Here is a 27,436-nt window from a genome sequence, read left to right as displayed (position 1 = left end):
TCTCGAGAGGGTGCGGGAGCCCCCGCCCCCGCTCCGCCCCCGCCTCGCCGCCCTTCCTTCCCGGCTGTCCCCGTTCCCGCCCGCCTCCAGGCGGCTCCGGCCTCGGTTAGCGCCCCGTGCCCGGCAGGGGGCGCTGCGCGGGCGCCGCCATCGCCGCCGCCCGGCGTTGGGTGGCTGCGCGGGGCCGAGTAGGGCCGGCTGCGGCGCGGCCTCCGTGGCAAGGGGCAGGGGCCCGGGGCTGGGCTGGGCTGGGCTGGGCTGGGGCTGGGCGGCTGCCGGCGGCGCCATGGGGAAGCGGGACAACCGCGTGGTGAGTGCGAGCGGCGGGGGGCAGCGGCCGGCGGGCCGCGGGGCTCGGGCGGGGCCGCAGCGCTGCGGCGGGGCCCGCTCCGGGGGGGTACCGGCGGCACCGGGCGGCACCCGAGGGCTCGCCGGGAGCCGGAGAGGCCCCGGGACGCCCCCGGGCCGGGGGGCGGGCGGGGGGCCGCGGCTGGCGTGGCAGAGCCCGGTGCGATCCAGCGGGCGCCGTGCTGCGGGCGTGTTGTCACCTGGGTACACGGGCGGCGGAGGTGCAGGCCTGGCCCCGATAAAAACGCGGTGTCCCCGGGGGGACGGACTGCATGTGGTGTGCTGATCGCCCCGCGGTGTGCCCGCACGCTCGGCGTGTATGCAGCCGAGCGAGTGAAATTAGGTTTACACGGCACGCTGCTAACCCCGAGCCTGTGGTCAGAAGGCCGAAAATAGCCCCGATTGCAGCGCCCAATTCCGCGTTACTGCACTCGTCCGTGCCTTTCCTTTAAACTTGTTCCTGCCAGGTAGCCATTCACCTTAGGCTCGTCTTTTACTTAGGCATTACAAGGCCCAAATGTACAGTTAATGAGTTTTATGTTGAAAAATAAGTCACGAGACTTTTGTTTCTCCCCTTTCTTTGTTTCTAGTACGTGCTGTGAGTTTGTAGTCAGCTCTGTTCAGGCAGACATCTGCTTATGTTGCAGGAGCACCGTGTAATAGACGAGATGGACATAAACACCACCCAGATGGCTAACTGAGTGCCTTTGGTTACCTTACTGAGGTGCCAAAATAATGGGGTCTGCAGGAAAAGAGCTGACAGTGTTAGACTGCGAGGCCTGGCCTGTGCCTAAAATGCGTTGCCCTCTTGTAATGTTTAGGGGTGTATTTGGGTGTCTACTTATTCTTAATTTTTTCAGTAGTACAATGGGGATGCATCTACCAATGCCAGCAAATCTCTACATTCCTATGAAACATGGCATAATAAAGGTTCATTACACCGTGATGGCTGATAGGCAAATTATGATATAGGGCCCCTTGCTTCTCTTGTGTGATTGTAGAGCTTTCCACCTGTTACTTCATTCCCATGGCCCTTCCTAAAGCTGCTGTCATTTTGACTCTCTGGAGAAGGAAAATAAGATATTTTATTCCCACCTGCAGGATACTTGCAAGGCAGTAATAGATTGTATTGCTTGTCCATAGAGCCCCAGCCAGCTGTAGGTGCCCTGTGCTTTTCATGAGCATGAAAGCTATAAAACATCTTTTAATAACTGCTTGAGCAAACTGCCAGAAGAAGAAAATGGATGTGCAGACAAGCACTTTTCTTTGTGGAGGGTGTATTTCTGTACACTTTCTGGCTAGTGAAATTCAGTTTGGCAAGGTAGTATGAATACTTCTAAGAAATGTTTATTGGCAAAGTAATTATTCATAAATAAACTTGCTTGAACTCATAGGAACATTTTAAGACATACATTTCCAAATTGTGGAATATAGAGCAGTATTCAGTCATTATGCTGCTGGAAAGTTAAAAGAAAGAGTGCCGCTGAATGGAGGAAGCTTGCTAGCTATCTATCAGGAGTCAATTTGAGGAAGTAGAAAAGCAGAATTTGTCAGTTGTAGCCTCTTCTGCAGGTAGAGAGATTTGTTTTCATTTCAGGTTAGTTCAGGCAAGAAACCAATTAATTTTATTTAAGAACAGCAAGAAAATCTTTTTAGGAGTAATAATTATGTAAGAAGCTAGAGCTTTCAGATACAAATTCCTGAATGGTAACCAAACAGAGTTGACTCAGTTTGCTCATTGTAGTAAGCCAAGTCATGAATTAAATTTGTCGTCTTTTCTACTGTTTCTAGTGCACTGAAATTATCGTTGTTTAATGAAAACAGTGTTCAAACACCACTTTCCTGCATTGCTAAAGGAACTCCTTTTCAGCTCAGAAGAAGCTTAATTCAAGTGCAAGATTTCTACTCATTTATCGATTTGCAATACAATAAAACTCTTGAGTTAAAAATGTGAATACACATCTTCAACTGCTCTAACTACTTGAGTGCACACATCCACCTGGCTGCAAAAGAAGGTGCCAAGCTGAGATTAAACCAATTTAAATGGGCAAATGTTAGCATTTATTGGCCCGTGTTAGTTAACCTTTTTGTGTGAATTTAAAAAAAAAAAAAAACAGCCCTCCAAGAAGTGGCAGCAAATGTCATCCTTAGAGTTGTGAACTTGAATAAAACAGGGCCCGCTTGAAAGGGTCCTTCTGGTTGCTTCAGCGCGGGCCACCCAAAGGACCTGACCCAAACCAGCGTGGGCAGAGCTGCCCTCCAGCTCCCGCCCTGTCCCAGGACCAAACGTAGCCTGAACACCCACAGGCCACCAACCTGCTCACCATCCAGTCCCAAAATCCAGCACTGCTGGGTCAACTGCTTCTGGTGTGGGGAGAATAAAAGGGGAGGCAGTGGCCACACCGTGCTTCAGGGATGGGCAAAGAGCCTCGTCTGCAGGGTCCCTGTCTCATGTTGGGAGTGCGGAGTGAGTGAGGCTGGAGGCTGTATAATGCTAAGATCTCTTAAAAAGATGTATGTACGCATTTGATCTCAGATTGGGCAACTAAAGCTGGTCGTTATTTTGACTATTTTTTTATCATCTCCAAACTGTGGACAGTTAGAGCAGTTTGTCTTAGGTTTTGCAAAAGTAATTGTGAAGCACTGGGATGCCATAGTGATAAAAGCCCAGGAGACAAGGGGAGATAGGTACTTTTACTTCACATGAGCAAACTATTTTCAGCATAATAAAAAATGGGTAATTGTTAGTTAGCTTAGATTTCGTTCATTTATGGCTGAGATGGTGTATGGATTTTAACAGGTTGTAGAAGGCGAACCTAGAAATAAGGTTTTAAGAGTGAATGTGAAGAAAATGTGTGGGTCTGAAGGATGGAATACCTCATAAAATTGATATTTTTGCTGTTATTGAAATAGCCCTAAGTCTCAGAAGTTTCATATATGCATAATTGTAGCTGAGCACCACCACTCACTTGTTTTGGTGTTACAGCAAGGGTCTTGTGGGGTGTCATCATTTTATCCAGAATGTATTGAATCTTTTGTCATCAATTTTGAACAGAACTTCAAAAGCCTAAGTATCAGCTGTCCCGTGGAGTAAGAGCTGAAATAAAATCACACTTTCCGTATCCCAAGGAAGAATATTTCAACAATCATGATGCTGTACTCAGTTTGCAAAATGATTGCTCAGGGTGGAGAATTAAAGTAAAGAACATGGTCTTTTTGTGGATGAGTTCGTTCTATCACAGCATAGCTCAAATTGAAAGCTCTTTCCAGGGTCTTTCTGTCAGGCTGAATCAGCCTGATTTAGTTAAATAATGTATTTTTAGAAACAAGTCAGAATTGTTTTTCAGCGAGTGAGAAAAAGGTTGTGTGGAGATTTTGGTAACAGCGCAGCTGATGAATTCTGTATTTCTTCTTGTTTCATATTCAAGGCTTATATGAATCCCATAGCTATGGCCAGAGCACGAGGTCCGGCCCAAAATTCAGGACCAACAATACAAGACTACTTGAACAGGCCAAGACCAACATGGTAAGTGGCAATATTTGTCTGCCTGTTTGACCTTCTGAGTGCAAGATTTGTTCTCTGGTTTTGAGATGACACAGTTAGCCCACCTCCTCCCCAGAATACACAATAATACATTTTGAAAGGTTCCTTGGCTCTGGCCAAAATGTTCTTTTCTAAATATGTATTCTGTCTCCTCTTTTAAAAATATGATTCCATTTTGAAATACATATTTCTCATTTGTCTTTAAATGTTTTGGCTACAGTTCCTCAGAAGAGGAAAATGTTGGTTATCTTAACCTCTTTCATGAATACTAATCCCTAAAGCCTGCAGATATATTCAATCTTAAAACAAAGTAATCTCCAGAAAAAGATTTCGCTAGTCTATTCTTAGAACGTAGTCTACCATACCCAACAAAATTACTTTCAGATATTATCAACAATTTGTTTTACGTTCAGTCCATTTCACCTCCTCTCATAATAAATTAGAGCACAATTTACCTAATTGCAAAGTTAGCTTTAGACCCTTCAGAGGGATTTAGCTACCATACTTAAATTATTACGATTAGGTTACCGTACTCATAACATCTAAGGTGCTTTCATTCTTTTTTCTGTTGGAAGTTCAGCCAAAGCTAAACTTCAAAAAAAAAACTTCAAAAAGTTAGACACTTTAGAAGGTATTTTTAATTGTGAAAATACAACAACTCTGATCTACTATCCTTTTTATGTAGGGAAGAAGTGAAAGAACAACTAGAAAAGAAAAAGAAAGGATCCAGGGCTTTGGCTGAGTTTGAAGAAAAGATGAACGAGGTTGGTAATGTTGTTAGGATGTTAATATTCAGTCCGTCTTACATGCTGGTTTTCCTCCCTTATCATTAACACCACCGAGTACACATAACATTTCACTTCACGCAACCTTGTAATGAGTGAATGTTTTATTTTGTTTGTATTAAGATTACCCCTTAACCAAGGAAGAGCTACTTGTGATTTAGAGAAACACTATTTTAAAAGTTTTGAGAAATATTGCTGAAGAAAATATGAACTTTATAAATGTTAATATAGCCAGACAAATGCGTATGTTTACATTAGTAAATAAGACTCATGCATTTCCTAGTATGATAAACTAAAGTCTGTTGTGCTAATCTTCAGTTGTTTAAGGTCACACAATCCAAACATATTGGAAAGAAGTATATTACTGGAAACAGGCTCCTTTCTTTGACAAGGAATGTACGTGTGGTACTGATATGGGAGAAGGCACAAAGAATGGCCTTGAATACCCAAATAGGCCTATATAACGCTTCTTTCTCATCCTAAGTTGATTACATGCTGCGCTGGTTCCCTTCTTTGGAGCTATTGTCATACTTGTGTTCAGTATACAACTGGATATCAGCATGCTGTGAGAAAGTTTCATGTATAACTCTTGCTGTATACATCGGAAGAAATTGGCATATATCAGTTAAACACTTCCCTTCTTGAACTCTGTTGCTTTGGGATAAGCTTCAAGCAGTAGTCGTCATCGTTGCGTGAGAGTTTCTGGTTGAAGTAGTTAGTGCTCCTCCTCTGTTACTGAAAGGGCATGATACTTGTGCTCATTACACCTTTTTGCCTAAGAAGTTATGCCGATACTTGGAGGGTCGTAGAATCATCCAGGTTGGAAAAGACCTCTCAGATCATCTGGTCCAACTTTAACCTAGCACTGCCAAGTCCACCATTAAACCATGTCACTAAGCACCACATCTACATGTTTTTTGAAGACTTACAGGGATGGTGACTCGACTACTTCCCTGGGCAGCCTGTTCCAGTACTTCACAACCCTTTCAGTGAAGAAATCTTTCCTAATATCCAACTTAAACCTCCTCTGGGGAAACTTAAGGCCATTTCCTCTCATCTCTCTCCCCCGATCAAGCCTGCACACTTTCAACCTTATTTTCTCCTTCTCTTCTTTGCCAAGATTTGAATTCAAATTTAGAGTTTTCCTCAAATCTGGTATTGCTAGACACACAGCGGTGTCAAAGATGGCTTGTCCTGCTTTATTCCCTGGGTCAGCAGGATCAGCTACACCAACAGACTCACAAACACTCGCCTTTGCAGCTAACCACTTCCTCAGGTGAAACTGTACAGGTCATTTAATACATGTAAAGAAAGATGCTTCACTTGTCATACTATGATCATTATGTCAGGATAAATCCTTCCGATCAATACAGAGGTCATGGTCTGTATCCAGCTCCCAAAATTTGCGATAGATAACGTAGAGATGTTCATATGAGAAGTACTCTGTCAGCTGGTTAATATCAGTTTCAGAGGAGACTACTGGTTTGTGCTCTGTGAGTTTTAGCTTGGTGAGTTTAATTTAGTATTTTATCATGTCCTTTTCCTGGTTTTTCCTTTCCCTTATTATAAAATAATTGACAGTGGCATGGTTAGAAGGTAGCAGCCTTTCAGCATGGCAGAAGGGTAGGAAGAGTTGCAGGGAATCACGAAGTGGCCATGAGTTCTTCCTAAAGCACTTAAGCACAAATTTCTCAATGACAGAAAGGGTTACAAGTCTGTGAATGAGGTGCCATTTACTGACAGATGTTGTTCTTTTATGTACTTTAAAAAAAAAAATGCACAATCTGTTTATACTTAAGAGAGAATGTCTGCCGAAGAAAGCACAAGCTGTTGTCAGAGACTCTTCAGGTAGCTCCAGGTAGCTGTTAAGTCAAAGTACACAACCTGCTGCAATACCCTGTAGATTCTGCCTTGGATCATGGAAACGCATTACGTGCAGCACTGTATCCTGGCTAATCTGCCACGTCCTTCAGCAGCACCGTTTAGCTAATTCACGGGATGCTGACTCAGGGTTCTGTGTATCATATAGCATTGCATGTGTATAATCCTACTTAATACCTAATATTTCTTTCCCTTCTTCACAATATGTGGGTTGTCATTGCTTTGCCAATACAGTACCAGTACAGCTTAATTGGAAGGAAAGGAAGAATCAGAATAATAATAATAAAGAACACATCTCTGACACAGGAAGCAGGAGTAGCAGATTGAAGCTAGCAGACTTGATGTGATGGGGTGTTAGATGTTTCAGAGCTCTTAAAAGGGGGATTTCAGGTAGACCTAGAGAGCTTGTGAGAGGATGAAAAGAAGGAATCAAAGGAGACACTTATCCAGGCAGTGTGCTTGGCCTAACAAAAGTAAGAGCATTTCTGTGAAGATGTATATAATAATTAAATATTCTAATCATTGTTGACACTGACAAGGCCCAGAACAGACACTAGATAGAGACGTCCATGCATTGAATAGTGGCCAGCAGAATTTTTCTGGAAATTTTATTTCCACGGATTTTAAAACTTAGACAAAACACACATATTTCTGGTAGGTTGTCCTACCTTGCTGAAGTGCTCTAACAAGAACTGTGATACAAAGCCACAAATAGCAAAATTGATGACCTTCTCTTAAACCCAAGTAACTCGACCATAAATGTGGGAACTATGGTGATAATTGGATGAATATTAATCTTCTCTAACATCAAATGCATCATAACCTTGGTTAATACTGTACGTTGTTTATTTTCTGTGGGTTTTATGAAAACTATAACTTCAGGTAAAGGACAGGATTTTGAAAAAGGTTTTTGAAAAAAGCTGTTGGAAATAGTGGTCATATCACTGTTTTTGTTTGGGTTTGTTTTCAGAATTGGAAGAAAGAACTGGAAAAACACAGGGAGAAATTACTGGGTGGAAATGAGAGTTCCTCCAAAAAGAAGGAGGTAAGTTATTTTCAGTTTAATACAGTTTGGAACTGGTTTTGTCATCAGTGCTGGCGATACAAAATGCCATAAATAGCTTTTGAAAGTCAGCATTAAATTACATAAACCTAAATGCGCAACAAAAGAATGTGATGCCAAAATAACATTCATTCTGTTCTATTTTTAAGAAAAAGAAAAAGGAAAAGAAGAAATCTAGTAGGGTGAGCAAAATTTTCAGTTTTCTGAGCTTTTTTGCTTTGGGATTGTTCCTATTTGTCACTTAAGTTGTCTTGGAAAGAGGGGGTATAGCTTTAACTTTGAATTTGGATGTTAAATTGCCTGCTTTTTCTTTGAGAGAGGTAGATTATTCTGTACAAGGAGAACTTTATTTCTGCTTAAAGAAATGTGGTTGGGGAGGGAAAGCTTCAAATATATATTATAACATGAAAAATATTAGAAGTTACTTTTTACAACTTAAGAAAATCTGTGTGAAGACCATGTTCTTGGAAGTAAAATTTTATTGATAATACTTCGCAAATGAAGAGATTTTAGAGGTGTTTGGATGGACTATTACTTACTGGACAAAATGCTGCATCTCACAAGCTTCACTTTTTGTTGTGTTTGGTCAAGTTGTCTTCATCTTCCTCTTCTTCATCAAGTTCTGATTCTTCCAGCAGTGAATCTGATTCAGAAGATGAGGTAAGAACTAAATTACCAGGATCTAACATGTTTTGTATTTTGCATTTGTATTGTTCTCAGCATGGTGGGGGGTTAATCGAAGAGTTTAATTGAGGAGTTGTGTTTTTTCTCGGCTGTTAAGAGAATTCCTCCATTATTCGTGGAGGAGGTACATGGGATTTCTGTTTTGAACGTGGAAAATGTGACTGAAAATGAGTAAACATTTTACCAAATATAACAGATCACTGAAATGGTGGCCAGTATTTGTTTAACGTTGCATACTATTTACCGACTTGAACAGTCAGTAGTTACACTTACAAGAGTGATACTATAATTCATTATAGAATGAAGGTAAGTAGTCATTTACTGCATGCATTAATCTGTTTTATCTTTTAAACCTGAGATTTATTGCATAACTATTAATTGGAAACCAGACTAATTCACAGCAGTACTCTGAAGTGACTGTAGATTAAAACTGAGTAGGCTTACATACTTTTTGGAAGAGACACTTCTTGTCTGGAGATATTCTTTGCATCTAGTACAGTGTCAGCAGTTCTGAATTATGAAATCATAGTTAACAGAACTAAGTTCTTCGATCAAGAAATGGAACATTAGCGTTGACGTCTTTCTGTGAAAGCTTGCAAAGTATCACAAACGCTGCAGATGCTGAAAGAACTTCCATATGCAGTCTTTTTTGACATATGTGAACCAGTATTACCAGATGAAAAGCAAACAAAATGACTAACATGGGATTAGACAGCAATCAGAATGAGGTTTTCAGGCTATCCTTTCTAGAAAAAGAGAAAAAGAAAAAAAAAAAGTAATGTATCAAACTGATAGGAAATTAATTGCACTGTGGCATATATTTTTTATGTCAAAGAATATTTCATACAAAAAAATGGATTAAATACCAGCTCACTCTTTTTCATGAGATTTACTTAACACAGGTTTTGGCAATATATTTTAGCATATTGATGGGTAGCTTGGCTTGCATAAAACTATTCAGTTTTGGTGCATTTGGAACATATAATAAAGTTGTCAATTTTCGTTACATATATGTTCAAGAAATTATTCATTAACACTATAAATTTTGACTGGCTGGCTTGTAATCTGGATCCGTTCCTGTGTTAACATTGAATTGTATCCTTTTTCAGTAGAATCCCCCCATCTAATCACAACAGTGTAAACATACCATTTTTACTAGTTTAGAAAAAATCTTTTGTTACAGCTAGTCTGGATCTATAGCACACATCTAAATGATAAATGGGATCTGGAGAACGTGAATTTTACAGCAGTTTACTCTTTTTTCAATGCAGAAGAGTGATGAAGGAATCAATGGTAGCATACTTTATTCCTCAATAGAATGTGATAATATGTAGGAATTTGGTGTTCCCTATTCTTTACATTTAATGCAAGTCTTTAATAGCTAGTGAAAATAAATTCAGGGTTGTCTTTTTTTTTTTTTTCCCTAAAATATTCATGGATAGGATAAGAAGCAAGGGAAGAAAAAAAGGAAGAAGAAGTATCGCTCCTCACGGAAATCTTCAACAAGCTCAACTTCTGAATCTGAGTCAGACAGCAAGGTAAATAGCACGTTACCCTCAGGAAGCTTTCCTGATCTGTGTTATAAAGACAAATGTTTCTGACTTTTGCATTTCCTGATTTTTATCTTATGTATTCAAAGTTGTGCATTCTTACTGTAGCTGAGCTGTGCTTGTATCTTCCAGATGTGATCAGGAATGTGTCTCTACTGTCCACAATGTCTGGCAGAAAATACTTGATCTTTAGAAAATAAACATGATTTACCATCAATTTTTATCTATTTTTCTGAATTCAAACATATGCAGCTTTTGTGCTGCTCAAATGTTTACTTTTAATACTACATTAACACTTCAAAAAATTAAAATGTTCTGTGATGTTCTTGTCAATATGCTATTTAATTGAATACCATCTGTGAAAATACAGATACTGCAGGGAATCAGTGGCCAGAATACTGCATTTCTAGTAAGTATCTGTGGACTGAGTAGTTATTATAAAACATTAATATTAAATTAAAAGTTTTTTTTATACTTACTTGAAAGAAAGTAGACCAATGTACAAGCACAGGCTTACTGAATGAACAAAAAGGTGGAGAAGATATACGAGGCAGTCTGTTTTTTTAGCATTTTTCTGTGTTAGTGGACAGTAATTGTTTTTCTTTCTATTTAGGACAGCACAAAAAAGAAGAGGTCAAAGGAAGATCATGAAAAAGAGAAGGTATAGTTTTACTTTTGAAATACTTGCATCGGAACATCATTTTACATACATAATAGATTTCTCTTTTTTTTCCCCTTTCCATTTTTTTTAATTGAATGCTTCAATTTACGCCTATTGAAGTCTCTTGTCCAAAACTAGATAATCAGAAGGTATTCAGTGCCCCAAATTTGAGATAGACTTTTAGGTGGGTTCAACTTCTGTTTTAGTAATTGCTGTCAGTGGAAACTGTTGGATCTGTTTTTGTCATGAAGCTAAATGAAGAAAGTATCTAATCTGCTGTAGTAGATTGTGGCATTGTAGTATTTGGGATTTATCTTTAACAGTCATATTGAGCTAAAAATACATATGATATTTCCATGGCATGCCTGGTAGGATACTGGTTTGATATTGCCAATTAAGTAACAAAAAGCAGAAGGTGTTTAATCTATATGTAGTCATAATTATATATTTACTTATGTCGGCTTTGAAAAATTACAGAGAATTTTTTACTAGCTTAAGCAAAATTATTATTTCTGTTCTCTGAGCATGAAATCACTCCCTCCTTCCTCATACTTCACCCATTTTGTACACACATCTGAGGACTTTCCTTCTTCGATTATGTTGAATGCAAATAATCTCATTGACTTAAATTTTAGTTATTCCTGTGTGTAAACTAATAGCTTTCAGTGTCTATCCTAGTCTTACTTTCCAGTAACCTTTATTACCACATTGCTCTCTGCTACTACAGATAACCGTATTGGGTTTGATGTATAAAATCTCCATTGCATAAGGGAAATGTGTTGATTTTTTTCCCTTGCTCTGCTTTTATTTCACCACCAACTCCTTCTGAGTATCTCTCTTCAAAGAGCAAGTGCCTACTATAGCCCCTTAATCTTGGTTAAGGTGTATTGCTGCTTTCACACCTCTTCTGAAAGTAGAGTGCTTTGGGGGGCTAGAGATCTTACTGATCAGAAGATGCCCTCTCAGATGGGCTGCATCACGTGTATTTTTCATGAGTACTTTTAGGAAAGGATTATGGTACCTATAATAGACTAAACAGGATTGTTGAGATGTGTGATTTCACCATTGAAAAAGATGATTAAGAAGAATTTTTACAGTTTCTGGCCTTAGAAATGGAATGGAAGAAAGTAGCTTCAATGAATGGAATGGGAGAAAGTAGCCTGGTCCAGAGCAAAGCTGGACTAAGAAAGGGGAAGAAAATAAAAAAGGTTTGTTGGAGCAAGCTCATGCAGCATCTAAATTATGAGCATTTGATTTATTATTTTGTTTGAGACTGCTCTTTAAATATGCTGAAATTATCTATGTAAAATTTTGAAGGTATAGTTGGCAGGGACGTGTTAGACACATGTAGGATGGAGCTTCTTTTATCAACATAAGCAAGAGTCTGAAGCTGCAGTGTTTGCACATATTGTGACATCTTCATTTACTCGGTACTATTTTAAAATGATGAAACGTTTTATTTTAAAATTCTTGCTCCTTCATGTGTTTTCATTTAAAATAAGAGACTATATTATACTATTATTTCTGTCACTCCTAAAAAGTTGCTCTATTTTGGTAACAAAAGAAAGCAATACACACAAAATGATTTTATTTCCGCTAAAAGCATTTTAACAGTAGGGTAATTTGCTAATGACGAGTAATTAGTTTAAAGCATACAACATCTGAAAATATTTTAAAACTTAGAAATACTATTTCAATATAATTTTAAGTGGAAGTTTTATGAAATCTGAAGGGCCTAACTTTACTCACCAATACTTTATGTAGGATGGCAAAAATCACCACAGAAAAAGGAAGAAGGCAGATCGTGGTGACGGACCTTTATCATCAGAATCCTTATCAGAATCAGATCAGACAGAGGAGGTCAGTATGAAAGCTCAATTTCAGCTTACTGATTCACATGAGTAAATAAATAGCTTAGATTTAATATATTATTGAAACTGTTCTGCTCTGTACAGTTGACTTTAAGTGTGCAGCATGTTCAAAGTTATATTTTTCTCTATAATAAAAACTTACAGTAAGATCTGTTTAGTGCAACTCCGACCACCTACAGGTTATTCTGAATTAATTTTCTCGAAACTTTTCAAGTTGTCATGGATACTTTAGAGTTTAATAAATTGAGCCTAAGTGGTGGGATATGCTTCACAAGATTTCTGTATAATATTAGAGTACAGACAAGAAAGATTCCAAGATTGCTAGCTTTTCCATTGAAATAAAAAAATGTTGGACATAATAATTGTACTCTCAGCCTTGTGTGTATCTACTTTCAGGATTTGTATTCCTGTAGAATTATAAAATTTTGGAAGGTTCCAATGTGATGTTTTCTTTCATTTGGAATTTCTACCAGGTTTTTAGCTTAATAATTTTAACTGTACATCTCCGCTGGCTTCTTATTCTGCTATATTTTAATAGCAGAATGTTCCCACATCAGATGTTTATGCTTATTCTAGAATCTAACATAGTCAGTGTTTCTTCAGTGGTTACTGTTCATCATGTTCTACCACTGTTGTGCCATCACTCATTTATATGCAACAAAAGCTCAAACTTTCATATAAAATGGCATTTCCAAAGCTGTTGTCCCATTACATCTGATTTTATTTGTTTATGTATTTTTTAGGTGCAAGCAAAAAAGAAGAAAAGCAATGAAGAAAAAGAGAAAGCAACAGCAAGTATCCTTCCTACTCATACTGTAGTTTTAGGATATAAATATTCTGTACCTGATTAATTTACAATTTCACATTTTTCAGGAATACAAATGTTTTATAGAAAAAGTCATGTGAATCTAAATTCATCATTTCTCTCTTTATCTGCTGAAGTCACTTTTTCAGCTGTGTAGTTAAGGGAAAAAATTGTCACTATTTTACCTTTTTAGATATGTATGACTTTAGATTTATTTAACATTTATTGCATCAAGTCAAAATATGTTTTACTCTGTACCAAACTAAAAGAAACACTAATTTCTGTACAATAAGAGGTGGTGTGGCGGTTTGCCATGTAGACATCAATGCTGTTCCTTTGTCAGAGTATTGTGTACAATTACTCCCTGGTAAACTTCTTCTACTAGGCCATGAAAAGAGCCTTAGGACCCAATCTCTGCATCATCATAATACTAATATTTACTACACTGTAAATATTACAACTTATAATAAGCTATATATATCTGAGTTATATGTGTTATATATATGAGTTAATAATATATATGAGATATATATGTGAGTTACTCTCACATATATAAGATGTCAAACACTTTATTCTCTCAGAAATCTATAAAGCATTGAAAAATCATTTAAAAGTTGAGGAAATATAATAGCAATGGTGCTGAGAGGTGTGAAATAGCCAGACCATGATGGAGATAAATTAAAAACTACTCATAATAGTACAAATTATTGGATAAAATATGAACTTTCTTTTTATGGTTTCTCAATAGCCTTTTATATAAATCTCCTCTGAAATGTCATAGGTTTTTACAGAAACATCTTCTGAAACGTCTTTGTAGAACTGTGCTTTCTGTGCTGTCATTTTTCATTAGTGGAACTTAATAGATGGCAATTTTCTCATAACTTCCATTTTATTTTTTTAGGATAAAGCAAAAAAGAGAAAGAAGCACAAGAAGCATGGTAAAAAGAAGAAAAAGAAGGTTGCTGGTTCAAATTCAGATTCAGAGTAGTATTTAAAAAGCAAGACTATCAACAGAAGTGCAATGACTAAAGGAAACTTAAACTGTGAAATGATGACAAACTTTACCAAACTGCATGAGTTTTCCTGTGTTCTAGAAATATTCCTAATCTTTCAGTAGCCAGCCAGATGCAGCTGTGCTGGGGAAGACCATTGTTATTGCCTGCTGCTTAATACATGAGGTACAACTTTTATAAAATTCCAATAAGCAGTATTAGATGTTTGAAACAATATGAGGTGGTAGTCCAGCTGAGATGTAAAATATTGGAAAGTAAGAGTTAAACTTTTTAGATACTGAAAGTAGTGTTTTAAAGCATTAGTAATAGTCTTTATTTGTAAATCAGGACAAATAAAATCCCAAGTTCATCTTGTAGGTTTATATTATACATAAACAATTACAAGCTGGTGTCTGCGAATGGCATTTACAAAATGGAAAATTAATGATAACATTTAAAATGCTGCCTTTGTAGCAATGTTTATCATCTGCCCCATTACCATCTTTATGCTTTTGAGAAAGGGAATGCTACTGTTTCGGCTAACTGAATAGGGTGCCTTTGCCTTTGATCCTTGCAAATTTCTGCTGTTTTTAATCCATGCAGCATCTCTGACCCTAGGGAGAGCAGAACTATTGTCAGCAGTTCTGGGCTTCTGAGCATGTGCTTCTGCATTAAGCAAGAGCAATGACATTTTGCAGTATAACTGACATTCAAAGCCAGAAGACTTTACCTCTGCTTCTTTGCAATAGCGATAGATCTGTGCTAGTAAATATGCATATTTCATTTAATGTAATTTTGGTTTAGTTGAACACTTCTTGCAAACACTGGTAGCTTTTTTCCTTTGCATTATCTTTAGAGTTGTTTTGCATGATTTGTACCTTTTTTTAAATTAATGAAAATGCAGGTAATCATTTGTTGTAACCAGTTTATGAATTATGTTCCACAAGCAGAGTTTCATGTATGTATTTAGTTATAGTTAAGTTCATTGCTGTGTTTAAGTGCACACTTGCTGAAGATATTTAGCATGTAAAAAGCAGGGTTTTGATACCATAACAGCTTCATATTGAAGCTGATTTTACTCTAAGCAAGTTCAGTGGCAGACCTGTTATGTGATGCATCTTGTTAAGATTAAAACAAAAAATACTGCCAGAATCTCATTAAAGATACTGTTTAAACAGTTTGTATTTATATTTTTGTACTTGAGGGCTACAGAATGTTGACCTAAATCATAAAGCTGTTTTACTTTAAATTAGTTGCTTTAGAAATTGAAAACACGCTTTTATAAATTAAATGTGCACGCATGAAAACACAAGCAACCATTTGATTTTAGTTTTTACATGAAATTCTCATTATTAGCTTCCACAAGTACCCATTGCTGGGCCTGCTCCTAGTCTTTAACAACTGCCCACCTATCCTGGATTGTCAACTAGAGATTATTTTAATGGTCCACTGCACAGGTGCTAACTTCTAACTTACCTCTGTTGCATACAATGTTTCAAATATTTTATTGCCAAGAATTTCAAGACCTTTGTTAATGGATAATTAGTCTGCAAATCATAACTAAGAACTGGGGGAGAAAGATGATTTAGCATTGTCATTCAACAGTGAAATTGACTTTTCTAGTAAGTTCTTAGAAAAATACAAGTCTTGAATTGCAGCAGTGTCCTTCTAAAATATGCTAAATATTTTGATCAAGTATTTTATACTGCTGGGTTTGATGCTACTGATTCTAGACCCTGTTTTGTCAGTGAGGTTAAAATAAAGGCAGTGAATAGGAGGGGGTTGGTTTGCAGTTTTTATTTTGTTTTTGTTTTAAGTTGTGATGTTGCAGTTTTGGTAAAAGAACTTGTAATGAACCATATCATAAATGCTCTGCTCTGCGTGATACCTTATTTGACTTTTACACAACTACCTGCAACAGAAAGAAATAAAAAATGGGAATGAGGGCCCCAGCCTTCCAAATACATAAGCCGGTATGTCATTTTAATTGTCTGAATATAACTACTTGTTCTTGTCAATTGTGTGCTTCAAATACTGTTGCAAAGCTTTGGTAGTGGTGTAGCTACTTAAGGAGCTACAGGCTTTGTCAGGTCACAGCAAAGCTGCTTTCATGTCAGCAATGAAATGTTTCAGTTTTCAATACATTAGACAACCACGTTGAGATTCCTCTTGCATCTTCTTTTTCTTGAAGAGTAAAGTCTGGTCGCAACATCTCAGCTTTCTTGATTTGTATACACTGAATATATCTGAGAAGGTAATGTTAGTTTCTAGTGGAGGCAGAGCACTTCACTTGTTAGTTCTCCATTTAACTTGTAGTCACCACCGCTGTGCAGAGACGTGCACTAGTGCGGTGGGGATGTTGAGGAGGGAGACTCGGAACTGGCCAGCATACGACACAGCCCAAAATCTAAACCTTTTCAGTAAGGTAAAGAAATGAAGCTTAAATGGCATGGCACCAGCCAACATGAATGAATGTTTTAAGTTTGAGCAGTGGGGAAAAAGTAGGGTGGGAGGTTGTCCTGTTTTGAAAGGGGTCAGCAGCTGCAGCTTTATGAGAAGGCGGCCCAGGCTATGATACCAGCATGCAGTATTAAAGCATTACAGCTCCAGCAGCCGGCCAGCCCTCCTGTACAAAACACACGTATTCAGAAAGTCGATAGCAGCTTCGTTTTGGTGTCACTTGTCCCATACCATCGCTGGGGGGCTGGTGACTGGAGGCGATGGGGGGAACACGGCCACCTCCTGCCTCCCCCCCTCTCCTGTGCGCGCCCCCTACCCCGCCGACCCCGCGGCTACGGTGCTAAGGGCTGGACGCCCGCGGGCCCTGCCGACCCTGGCCGGCTAGAGGCGGTACAGCCAGCCTTCATCGTCGCCATGCCCTACGGAGACAGGCGCTGAGGCGCTCCTGCAGCCATGCGCCGAAGCCCAGCCCTCAGCCATGTCGGGGCAAGGGCCGCCCCGCCCGGGTTGCCAGGGGAGCGCCCGCCGCCATGAGCGCCAAGCGGCTGCAGCAGCTGGTGGAGGCGCTGAGCCGCTCTGCCAGGCACTGTGAGTGTGCGGCCCGGGGCCGACCACCGCCTCAGGGGCGTTTGCTGCCCCTCGGCGGCCCCCCCGTTGTCCCCGGTTAGTTTCTGGTCCCCCGAGGCTCTTTTGGTGGCCTTACGCACTCCCATCCTTTAGGAGCAGCAAATGGTGGGGAGGGGGGCGGTTTGATCATCGCTAGGACCGGGTGGATGCCTGAGGGGGCTGGGAGCTGTGACTTTCCTGGACACGCCGCCGTTTAACAGCTTAGGGTATAAAATATGCTTTCTTGTTTCGGCTCGGCAGTTAATAAAAGTGAGGTGGAATGCCTCATCAAGCTCTTCAACACGTTGGTGACCGCGTCCGGCGACCGGTTTGGTGCAGTCGGCTTCGATCGCAACATGTTCAGAGATACCCTGCACAAGGCGTTCGGCATGACGGATGACATGGTTATGGACAGAGGTGAGATCAGTAGGCTTAAAAAGGTTGTAAAACTTTAATTTTTAGTCTTTGGGCAGCTGTTTTTGAATAGTGATCTCTAAAACAGTGCCCTTGAAGACTTTCCAGGTTATATTAAACTAATTCCCAACTGTTTTTTGATTCCTACAAGAATAGTGGATCCCTATGGCCAAGAAAACACCTTTGATCACTATCAAAGTTGACAGAACAGAAAAGTTTCATGTAGGCTGTTGCTACAGTAGTTCTAAGTGGTTGCCCAGTTGTGTGAGTTTAGTTGGCAGGTAGATAGAAGGGCCCATACAGGAGGGGAAAAAATACATGGTAGACCCTATGAGCATGCCTGGACAAAATAGTGCCACATCACCCATGTAAGGATGGCAAAGGAAAAGTCATCATGCACAAGTGCTGCTGAGTAAAGGATACCTTTACTTCTGTACATAGAGTAGTTTTCCTGTAGTTTAGGATAGTTCACGCTCTCATACAAGGGAGATCTGCCAGAGAGGCAGCTGGGGTGCTAGCATTTGGATGCTTATAGTCCAGTCACCATTAGTGTTGTGACAGAAGAGGGCAGCATGGTGTCATTCTCCTCTTTCCTGCTGTGATTCACCAAGGAGTTGGTCATTGCAACTGGTGGCTGGATGGCTCTGTCTTAGAATTGAAGTCCCAGAAAAGTACTCCGCTAGAGTGGGTGACTTCTGAAATAGAGGTGCTGTGAAGGACACTGAAGGTACTAGTCAGACGGTAGAGGGAGATGAGGGTGATGAGCCAGCATAAATACTTGAAAATACAGAGATTAATGAAATGAGGGCCATATTTGCAGTTGATGAATGATCTCTGATGTATAGGTGTCTAGAAGATAATGTGAAGGAGGCACGAGTCTGCCATCCTTTTCAATCTCAGGTCTCCATAAGAGACCCCTTGGTTCAACTTTTTCCAGCTCTCTAACAGGGGAGTATTTAAATGAAAATGCTATTTTATGCAAAAAGTCATGTTTCTTGGAAAATGCACTACATGGACACATTCTTAAAAAATATTTTAATGCTTACAAAGAAAAGGTTGATTTCAGTTTGCAAAAGGAAGACTTTTTTTTTTCCAGTTCCATTGGCTCTCCATGTAAAGGAGTAATTTATATCCTCTTCTGTATGCAAGTAAGCCTTAATGTAAAGCATATTGGTTTATTTGGGTTTTGTCTGCATGGAAGCATGCTTCCTGTAGTTATTAAAGTCCATAAAGTAACAGATCAAAGAAAATACATTATCCCACCAGGATTCTGGAGTGAAAGATCAGTAGACAGAGCAGTGAAATCCTTTTTATTGTTATGGCTTAGAAAGATTCAAGAAGGGTATTTGTACCTTGTTGAAAGCAGAAAAACATTTTCAGAAAAAAAAAGGTTTTATGTATTTTAACTGAATTTAAGAAAATACTCCTTTGTGTTTTCCTATTATTATAAATTTTAAATGTATCTAATACACTTCCCAGTGTTCCGCACTTTCGATAGAGACAATGATAGCTGCATCAGTGTGGAGGAATGGGTGGAAGGTTTATCAGTATTTCTTCGGGGGACATTGGAAGAAAGGATTAAATGTAAGGTTTATCTGCATAATAATATTTAGTAGTAATCATAGAATTTATGACTATTAAATTACACATCACTTCCACTATAATTTGTTAGTTACTCATAAATAACTTAGTAATTGATGAGTTTTCTTCTGTCAAGCTCAGTAAAAACTGAGTTCTGAAATAGTTTCTCTGAGACAGAGATTATTCTGTGTAAACAGCCACCTTATTTTGTTGCTGACAAAGAAAAGCTTGTTCTATTATATAGTTCTGAGAGAATACATGTTTTTGTATTCACACACAAAATCAGAAGTAAACAGATGTAGCACGAGGGTGGTGTTGGCTGAATAACAGTCTCCTCAAGCCAGCCAATATCTGTGCCAGCATTCAGTTACTTGCCCAATGGGGGGCACAGCAGCAGTTGCATTAATTCTAGCAGTTCTTCAGCTTGGAAACACAGATGGAAAAACTGTGAATCTGTTTGCAAGATGGTCTTGAGGACCTCCAGAGTAATGATGGAGAAAGAAGATAGAGAAAAAAAAAATGCAAGAACTCTAGATTTTAAGATTTAAAAAAAAAAAAAAAAAAAAAGGACTGGAGGTGGGAGGGAAGTATAATAGAAAAAGAAGAAGATGACAGCATTTATTTCCATAGTTTTCTGGCTGCAGCATCAGCCATCCATAATATGCTATATAATGTCATCATAAGGCATTGCTCTGGAAGGTGGCCTGGGATGTCACCCCGCTAGGAACAACCACAGGCTATAAAATATGCAGCCCTGCTGTAAGCACTCTAGGATACACTGCTGTGTGGTGGTACACAGTGTTGTTTGTCCTAAGTGTATGCCTGTACAATTTTTGACCATAGACAAAGTCTTTGCCTGGAAAAAAAAATAATCTGTGTTTCAAAACTGAAAAACTTTTGTTTTTTAAATAAGTTTTGTGAACTACAGTAAAATTTATTATGGTCCTATATTTCTGATTTTAGGGAGGCAGAAGCAATTAAAATAGAAATTAGGCAGATACTCATATGGAAAATATTCCATTGTAGAGATTTTCTCTTTGCATTTAGAGATGCTTCAGTTGTCTTTTCTGTGCCTGTACAACTCATTTTTTTCCCTCTACTTTTCCAAACCAGTTTCTGAAATAACTAGGGTATGTTTCATAGGTTGAAAGCCCTTCCGATACAGACAGCTGGTCCTAGCCACTGGAAGATAGGCTTCTAAACCAAAACTTCATTTATATTCTAAAAGACTACTCTTAGAGAAGTTAAGATCTGTAAGTTAGTATGGTTTCTACAAACTGAAGGTTATTTATTATATATCTGAGCAGAAATAAATTTTAACTATAATCGGTAAGTAGGCAGTAATTGACCAGTATCACATGTGGTACGTATATTTCATATAGAAATTGTATATGCTCAACACATATGCTGTACAACATACAGTTCATGTTTTCTGTCTTTAGGGAACAGCTTTAGTGATGTGTGGTATAGTTTGTATGAACTTTAAATGGATTTATCTTTTGAAAAGACTGTTTTGAGGTTTATGACCTGAATGGTGACGGATACATTTCAAGAGAGGAGATGTTTCAAATGCTGAAAAACAGCCTTCTCAAGCAACCATCAGAAGAAGATCCTGATGAGGGAATTAAGGACTTGGTAGACATAGCACTGAAGAAAATGGCAAGTACTTTCTCATTGTGATACTTCAGCATCTTCAAACATTCAGATCGTAAGAGCGTTCTTACGAGGTAACAAACACTATCTGCTTTACAGTGGGATTCTGAGCCACAGAGTAAGTTACGTACCTATGATAAACAAGTCTACTAAGGAAAGCTAGATGTATAATCCAGATCTAATGAGTCCCAGTCCAGTATCCTCACACAAAACTATTAGTTTATTACGTGAACAATTTATAAATTATATGTAAAAACTTGCACGTGTAACTGCACATGCACATGTGCATGGTCAAAAGAAAAGCCCAATCAAAAGCAGAAAATTCAGAGGCACAATCTGTATTTATTCCTGCGTTAAGCATCTCCAGTAGCGTTATTATTAATTACATTTGTATTTTATCAGTTGAGCATGAAATGTCTTTGCTCAGTTGATATGCTCTATTAGAATAGTAACGTCAAGGGTAATTCATGTAACACCTGTCTTCCAGTGATTAATCTAGGATATCTGAATCAGCCAGGGGCTGTGTTTCACCATTTTCTTCAAATCAAATAAAACTTCCCCTCCAATGGTGTTGTTCAAAAAATCTTGCTTAAAACCAGATCTCCAATCCCAAATCCTTTTAATTTAACCCCATCTTTTCATTTCTCAAGCTCACTCCTGTGAGGCATAGCCTCAGCTGAAGGGTCCCTCTTAGCTTTAGTTCTTGACAGTGCTGAGTCTTGTCTCATGCAGAATACAAGATGACAGCAATTACTCATCTTTGGAGCACCTACATGCTCAGCTTCCTACAGGTTGCATCCAAAATGAGTGTCATCACATTCTGGGTAGTTGGTAAATAGATTACAAGAAGTCCAAGCCCAAGCAATACCCTCTAGACCTAATGAAATTCATACATGTAGAAAAATACCATAAACTAATCATGTACATATTCCTATTTCAGCTTTTCCATGAGAACTTCAGAAAGCTCCGATACATGCTAGAAGGTCCAGATCTGATTTGGCTGCTAGGCAGTTATCTGAGTAGGATATTACTGCCTACCTCACATAACTAAACAAGTAATTATTAGATAACCAGAAAGGCATTTGTGGAATCCATCACTCAAAGAACCAAAAAACTTCTCTTTGACCTGTGCCTGTAGGTACAACTGCATTGTGATTAAGCATATATCCAGTCCCCTGACATATTTTCACGCTTAAAGGTATTTGTAGCGGACGTGTTCATGGCCTGTGCTGAGGAAAGTAAAAGGTAGAGTGTACCCAGGCAATTTTCCAGGCAATTCTCCATTTCTTTTAAGCAGACAGGGGCAGGCTGTCCTGTTCAGGACTTTTTCTCCTACTGTTACCTCTTTTTAAATCTCCCACTTTTATTTTATCCCAGTGCATTCGTGGTTGAGATTTGACTGTGAGATTCTCAGTTAAAGCTCTTCCCATGTTGGAAGCTTTGCCTTCTCTGGAATTCCGTTAGCAAAGCCATAAAAGATGATTGAACTTGCTCCATCTTTTATGGCTTAGGTAGAGGCTGATTACAGAGATAATTGTCTGAGCAGAGATTGATGTCCCAGTGAAAATGATTTTTGCATACACTCACAAAAATCCATGTGAATAAAACATTAGTTAAACAAAATTACTACAAGTAATCATCCTTTGCTAAAGAGTTCTCCTTTTGTAGGACTATGATCATGATGGCAAGCTTTCTTTTGCGGACTTTGAAAAAGCTGTCAGAGATGATAATCTTCTCTTGGAAGCCTTTGGACCATGTCTGCCAGACATAAAGGTACACCAGCCTTGGGTTTAAAAATATGTGCAAATAACTTCTATATAATTGTTAACCATATGTTAACATACGTATCATGGTACTCACTGTCGTTACATGGGGCCTGCTGAATTCAACTGGTAAATGCTTCAGCTGTGAGATGCACATGTGCTGAGTTCACATCTGCCTTTCACAGGACAGATGTTTCCTTATACAGTCAGACTTTAGCACCAGAAAATGTAAAAAGCACACACTGTTACTTGGCACTTGTGTCTTCTGGGACAGCAATATAATGATTGATTCTCAGTAAGCATTCTCCCAGGCTAAGAAAATGAGACTATTCTCTTGGAAGAGTTTATCTGAAACCTCTTCAGAAATGCACGTTTTATTTTTCTTTCTTCGGTGCTACTGACACTACTGCCATCAATATTTTGGGAGAGACTGGTAGCTTTCTGAAAAAAATATACCTTGGGAGTGTCATCTCAGACTGCAGCACTGGTATTCTTAATTTATTTTACCCTATTTAACTGCATTACATTTTTAAATACCAACAGTCATGCCTTCATTGAGATGGAAAAACAGGATTTTGAAATACGTGCAATAATTCACAGAAACAGAAAAGTTCTGTAAAACTGTTGAAAACAAGGCAAGCTGGAAACCTGCGTTTCCTTTCCTGCCAGCTCACCTACCGGGTAGGCTGGACAGGAGGAAGGCATCTCATAGCCATGGTTGTAGGCTGAATTATCTCAGGTCACCTGCAAAGCTTTGAAAACTTTGTTTTCAAAGTGCCGGATTCCTTCTGGCAGGCTGACAGAAGACTTTCAATGACCCAGGGTCAGTACTTTGATTTCTTTTTTACACCAATTAAAAGCTTTAGAAAAAGCTTCTGAATCAAATTTACGTTCACTAATTAGAATAGAAAAATAACTTGCTTTTTGTCAAACTTGGTGATAATTCAGGTATACAGTTCAGGCCAGTCATGACAACAGGTGGAAGACTCAGCCTGATTCTTGCTTCCACTATTTGCATCTTCTGTTCTACACCCTACCCAACTGTTACCTTTTTACTAGGTCTCTAGTTTTGTTGTTAAAGAGACAACTTACATATTCTTCTAAGCCCCCAAACCAAGTAACAGAAGCATTACATGAAGAAAGCTTGGAATTTTAGTCAACTGAAAACATTTTTTAAATTCTTTTTCTTTTTTAATTAAAAAACAGGGCCGTTTGGCATTTGAAAAGAAAACCTTCAAGGAAAATCGTAAACTGTAACACCACGTGGAATACTGTTGCAAGAATTCTCTTCTTCACCATTCTTCATGGTATAGTAAAAATAAAAACAACGCAAAACTATTGATTTCAATATTGCTTTATTGTAAAAAAAAAAATTGAATAAATAGAATTTGCTTATATTAAACTGCCTAACCACATTTATTTTATTATGAGGTGCACAGGACAAGATTGCTACAGTATCATACTGCTTTGTTCATTCCAGAAAACAAACTGATACAGTTTTTTTAACAGGGAATTGCTTGGAAATGCAATGTAAGTTCATTTTTTAATGTAAAAAAAAAAGTAAGTATTTTAAGTTATATCCTTTATAAAAGGCTGTAGAAAGATGCTGCCAGCAGTATCTATATTCTTCTTCTCTGCTTTACAAGTGGCTTGGTGGAACTATTGTCTGGGTTTTCCACAGGTGTTCTTGAAACAGACTCTGCTACCTAAATTGGGAAAAAAAAAGATTTCTAGTAAACTGTAACCATTCTTTTCTTTTAATGCTAGTTTTAGAGTAAGTCTGTCTCTCTAATATTGGAGTACGGGGAGGCATGTGTTATTAGAATCACACTTGTATTGATTGACTTTTCTTGTAGAAAAGGGGGAAGAGTAACACCAAAGGCAGTATTAAACACAGCAGAGCTGAAACTCTTAGAAGTGTTGGCAATACCTTAAAAAAACAAACAAAAAAACACCTTTAACCACACACACAAACTGATTTCAGATGCTCAGTGATAGTTATTTTATCATCCCTCTCGATACCAGAGGTGTTTCAAAGTAAGGTTTGCTACACTTTTTGGACTTGGGTATTTGGGAAGAAAAGGGAAAGGACAGGGAAAATGTGTTTTGGCAAACATTTTAGAAATAGACTTCTTAAAGTCTGTGCTTGAAAATGAAATATCAGAACTTTAAGAATCCATACCTCTTTCAATTTATTTCGAATTAACGTAGCTGAAGTATTCAATGAATCATCATCCATATCCACCTTAGGTATTTCTGGTAGCTGCGGGCCAATAATGACTTCAGTATTATCCGTATTTGTTTCAAGGAGAGCAAATTTGTTACCTTCTTCTCTCTTCCTCTTACGTTCCTGCAGGTGGGTTGTACGAGGCATAAACCTACCAATCCCACTGTCAGTTGCAACTGTTCTTTGCTGAATTAAAGACGCAGAAGGACCATGCCCTCCTGGATGCACGTTTCCAGTTAGGGATGTGCTTTGACCAAAGTACCCAGAAGTTTCAGCACTGTGGCTGTCATACTGGGGAAATGTCAACAGGCTCTGATTCTGACTCCCAGAAGGATATCCCATGTTTTGGGATACCCCATGAGAACCTGGAAAGCAGGATGGATCCCAGTCACTAGTTGCACATGATCCTGAGGTACTCCACTGATGGCAGTATGCAGAGTCGGTCTTCTTAGGCCCCTCTATTTTCTTTAACACAAAGCAATCTTTAAAACAAAGAAACAAAGCGGCTTCACTATTTTATGTCACTATTAGTTCCAACACATAAAAAGCAGCATTTAGCACAACGACAGAAGCAATAGCAGTGGTACTTCATTCCCTGACAACAATCTGTGATTCTTCTTTCTTAAGTGGCAGCTTAAGAAATATCCTCTCGCAATGATATCAAAGTACATAAACACAAGAAAGACGAAGCCCATGCCTGGCACTTGGCTTATTTTACAGCTTGCCCAGCCTTCAGTGCTGCTTGGGAACTCCACAGCACAATAGTCTAACCCATTCTCATTCTTCCAGTGCCAAAATGCAAGCTAGAAAAGTTCGCGGTTTTCGTTTTTTGCCTTTTTTTTAAAGCTTCCATTACAGTCACCTTCCTTAGGAAGGTATTTCTGGATAGGCCTGAAAAAGTTGGAACATGGGTAGAAAAGTGATCCTAAGTTTTCCAGCACTGCCTGGAATTTCTGATAACATTTTGAAAAGAAAAGGAAACAATGAGGTTTAAAGCTTATGCATTTTTTATTTTTTGTATCAACTAAAACCTAAAAGTTGCTTTCACAAAGATGGATACCTAGAAATAATTCAAAGATGTCTCCGTTCTGCTGCAAGCATACTTTAAATGCATCTTTTAAAACAGCTAAATACAAAGCATTTGCTTTAAACGGGCACTTTTGCTTTTACCAAACCCCACCCACCACTGAAAGGAGACATTAGGATTCCATATGAAACTTAAATACAAACCTCTTTGATTTGTTGCTTTTGCTATGTACTTTCTTCTGTCCTGCAACTTCTCCCTAGTTTCTTGGACTGTTTCAAATTCTGGAGCGTAGCACACATGCAGCAAACTACCAAAGAAACTTCGTTCATCCATTTTTTTCTTGGCCACCCTGAAGGGAATTAAATCATATTGGCAAAACTGAGAATTTTACTTCAACTCTCTAGAATCTAAATGAAGAGGGGATAAAAAATTAACAAAAGGCAGATATTGCTCCGTACCATACCTTGCACACTGGAGTTTTTGGAATTTTATGAGATAAACTTCAGTAAATTGCTCTGCTGGATATTCATCTAGAGCGTGATACTCTTCAATGGCACCATATAACGCGAATTGTTCCACTAATTCCCTCATAACACCTAACGCCGGAACTCCTTGTATTAGCAAATAACGAGATTCCAAGTTGATAGTATAAACCTGAAAGAAAGAAATAGAGCATTCTGAAGTGTCCACATTTTTGCTTTACTGCAAAAGTAACGACTCCAGGGATTTATGTTGGCCAGTGCTCCTCAAATCCTGTCAGGAGGCTGAAAAGCCCTCTGCATTTTATTCTGCTCCTTGTACAAAGTCAGTCAGGAACAGTAGGTTGGGACCTTGGCAGAAAAATAAGCAAGTGCCCAGCTACCTGGGACTGCTTCCTCACTGACAGGGCACAGAACTCAAGCTGCTTGCTCCGAATAAAAGTTAGAGCTGACACTTCTCTGCCAGGCCAGCGTGCTGCCGTTTGGTAAGTAAAAATTCATGAAGTCTCTGGCTGATTTCCTTTATTACGGCCTACACCGCCCACAAGAGGCAGGCGCGGACTGCAGGCACGCCAGAACCCCGGCGGCGCTGCAGGAGGCCCACGGTACCACCTCACCACCCCCTCGGCTACCCCGGCCCGGGTCCCACCTTCACGGCTCGCGGCCGCCGCCCCTCGCGGTACTTGGCGCGGGAGCCGCAGGCCGCCAGCTGCTCGTGGTGCCGGCACGCGCCGCCCGGGCCGTTACCGGTGCCGGTGCTGCCCCCCGCCGCCATCTTCTCGCCGCCCGGGCCGGGCCCGGTACCGGCGCCGCCGCCGGCCGCCATCTTCTCTCCCCAGCCGCCCGCGCAGCCAATCAGGCGGCGTGTACGGCGGGCGCTCCCCTCTCATTGGCTTTCTCCGGGGCGGGACCTGTAGCGTCCATAAGGTGGAGGGAACGAGGCGAGGCGCTCGATGGAGGAGCCAATCACATGAAGGCAACGAGCGCACGCCGCGCCCCGATTGGTCGGCGGCTGGCCGTACCATTGTCCCGGGGGCGGGGG

The 27,436-nt window shown here is 39.5% G+C and overlaps 3 protein-coding genes across 5 annotated transcripts; 2 read left to right on the top strand and 1 right to left on the bottom strand.

Moving 5' to 3' along the window:
- The first annotated feature begins 137 nt into the window (after nt 1-137).
- FAM133B (family with sequence similarity 133 member B) lies at nt 138-16,339 on the top strand. 2 transcript variants are annotated; one of them, XM_040547151.1, is made up of 11 exons: nt 138-310; nt 3,777-3,874; nt 4,578-4,656; nt 7,529-7,603; nt 7,771-7,803; nt 8,213-8,281; nt 9,748-9,843; nt 10,469-10,516; nt 12,281-12,376; nt 13,131-13,178; nt 14,094-16,146. In XM_040547151.1, exons 1-11 carry the CDS (start codon nt 287-289, stop codon nt 14,178-14,180), a joined length of 753 nt encoding a protein of 250 aa, XP_040403085.1. In that variant the 5' UTR covers nt 138-286; the 3' UTR covers nt 14,181-16,146. The 2 variants fall into 2 exon arrangements, with proteins under 2 accessions (XP_040403085.1, XP_040403086.1); XM_040547152.1 differs by lacking the exon at nt 138-310 and adding an exon at nt 620-2,363 and having other exon boundaries at nt 14,094-16,339.
- Nucleotides 16,340-17,058: 719 nt separating this feature from the next.
- Nucleotides 17,059-24,058, top strand: EFCAB1 (EF-hand calcium binding domain 1). Of its 2 annotated transcripts, XM_040547154.1 has the most exons (6): nt 17,059-17,232; nt 17,512-17,667; nt 19,144-19,248; nt 20,753-20,904; nt 22,567-22,671; nt 23,868-24,058. In XM_040547154.1, exons 1-6 carry the CDS (start codon nt 17,175-17,177, stop codon nt 23,916-23,918), a joined length of 627 nt encoding a protein of 208 aa, XP_040403088.1. In that variant the 5' UTR covers nt 17,059-17,174; the 3' UTR covers nt 23,919-24,058. The 2 variants fall into 2 exon arrangements, with proteins under 2 accessions (XP_040403088.1, XP_040403087.1); XM_040547153.1 differs by lacking the exon at nt 19,144-19,248 and having other exon boundaries at nt 17,099-17,232; nt 23,868-23,980.
- On the bottom strand, nt 24,000-27,365 carry RBM48 (RNA binding motif protein 48). Its single transcript, XM_040547150.1, has 5 exons — nt 27,044-27,365; nt 26,379-26,569; nt 26,119-26,264; nt 24,844-25,370; nt 24,000-24,367 (listed from the first exon to the last, which is right to left on the bottom strand). Exons 1-5 carry the CDS (start codon nt 27,218-27,220, stop codon nt 24,281-24,283), a joined length of 1,128 nt encoding a protein of 375 aa, XP_040403084.1. The 5' UTR covers nt 27,221-27,365; the 3' UTR covers nt 24,000-24,280.
- Nucleotides 27,366-27,436: the final 71 nt, after the last annotated feature.

The sequence above is a fragment of the Cygnus olor genome, chromosome 2 (assembly GCF_009769625.2).
Source record: "Cygnus olor isolate bCygOlo1 chromosome 2, bCygOlo1.pri.v2, whole genome shotgun sequence".
Classification (NCBI taxonomy): Eukaryota; Metazoa; Chordata; class Aves; order Anseriformes; family Anatidae; genus Cygnus; species Cygnus olor.
Note: the sequence above shows the minus strand (reverse complement) of the source record. Positions and strands in the feature narration are given on the sequence as shown.

Bases quoted from the DNA above. Each gene is read 5' to 3' on its own strand.
- FAM133B (XM_040547151.1), top strand. From the start codon at position 287: ATGGGGAAGCGGGACAACCGCGTG. The intron at 3,875-4,577 runs GTAAGTGGCAAT...CTTTTTATGTAG, and splicing joins AACAGGCCAAGACCAACATG to GGAAGAAGTGAAAGAACAAC. The intron at 12,377-13,130 runs GTCAGTATGAAA...TGTATTTTTTAG, and splicing joins AATCAGATCAGACAGAGGAG to GTGCAAGCAAAAAAGAAGAA.
- EFCAB1 (XM_040547154.1), top strand. From the start codon at position 17,175: ATGAGCGCCAAGCGGCTGCAGCAGCTGGTGGAGGCGCTGAGCCGCTCT. The intron at 17,233-17,511 runs GTGAGTGTGCGG...TCGGCTCGGCAG, and splicing joins GAGCCGCTCTGCCAGGCACT to TTAATAAAAGTGAGGTGGAA. The intron at 19,249-20,752 runs GTAAGGTTTATC...TCTTTTGAAAAG, and splicing joins ATTGGAAGAAAGGATTAAAT to ACTGTTTTGAGGTTTATGAC.
- RBM48 (XM_040547150.1), bottom strand. From the start codon at position 27,220: ATGGCGGCCGGCGGCGGCGCCGGTACCGGGCCCGGCCCGGGCGGCGAG. The intron at 26,570-27,043 runs GTGGGACCCGGG...TCTTTCTTTCAG, and splicing joins GGCGGCCGCGAGCCGTGAAG to GTTTATACTATCAACTTGGA. The intron at 25,371-26,118 runs GTTTGTATTTAA...TTTGTTTTAAAG, and splicing joins AAAAGCAACAAATCAAAGAG to ATTGCTTTGTGTTAAAGAAA.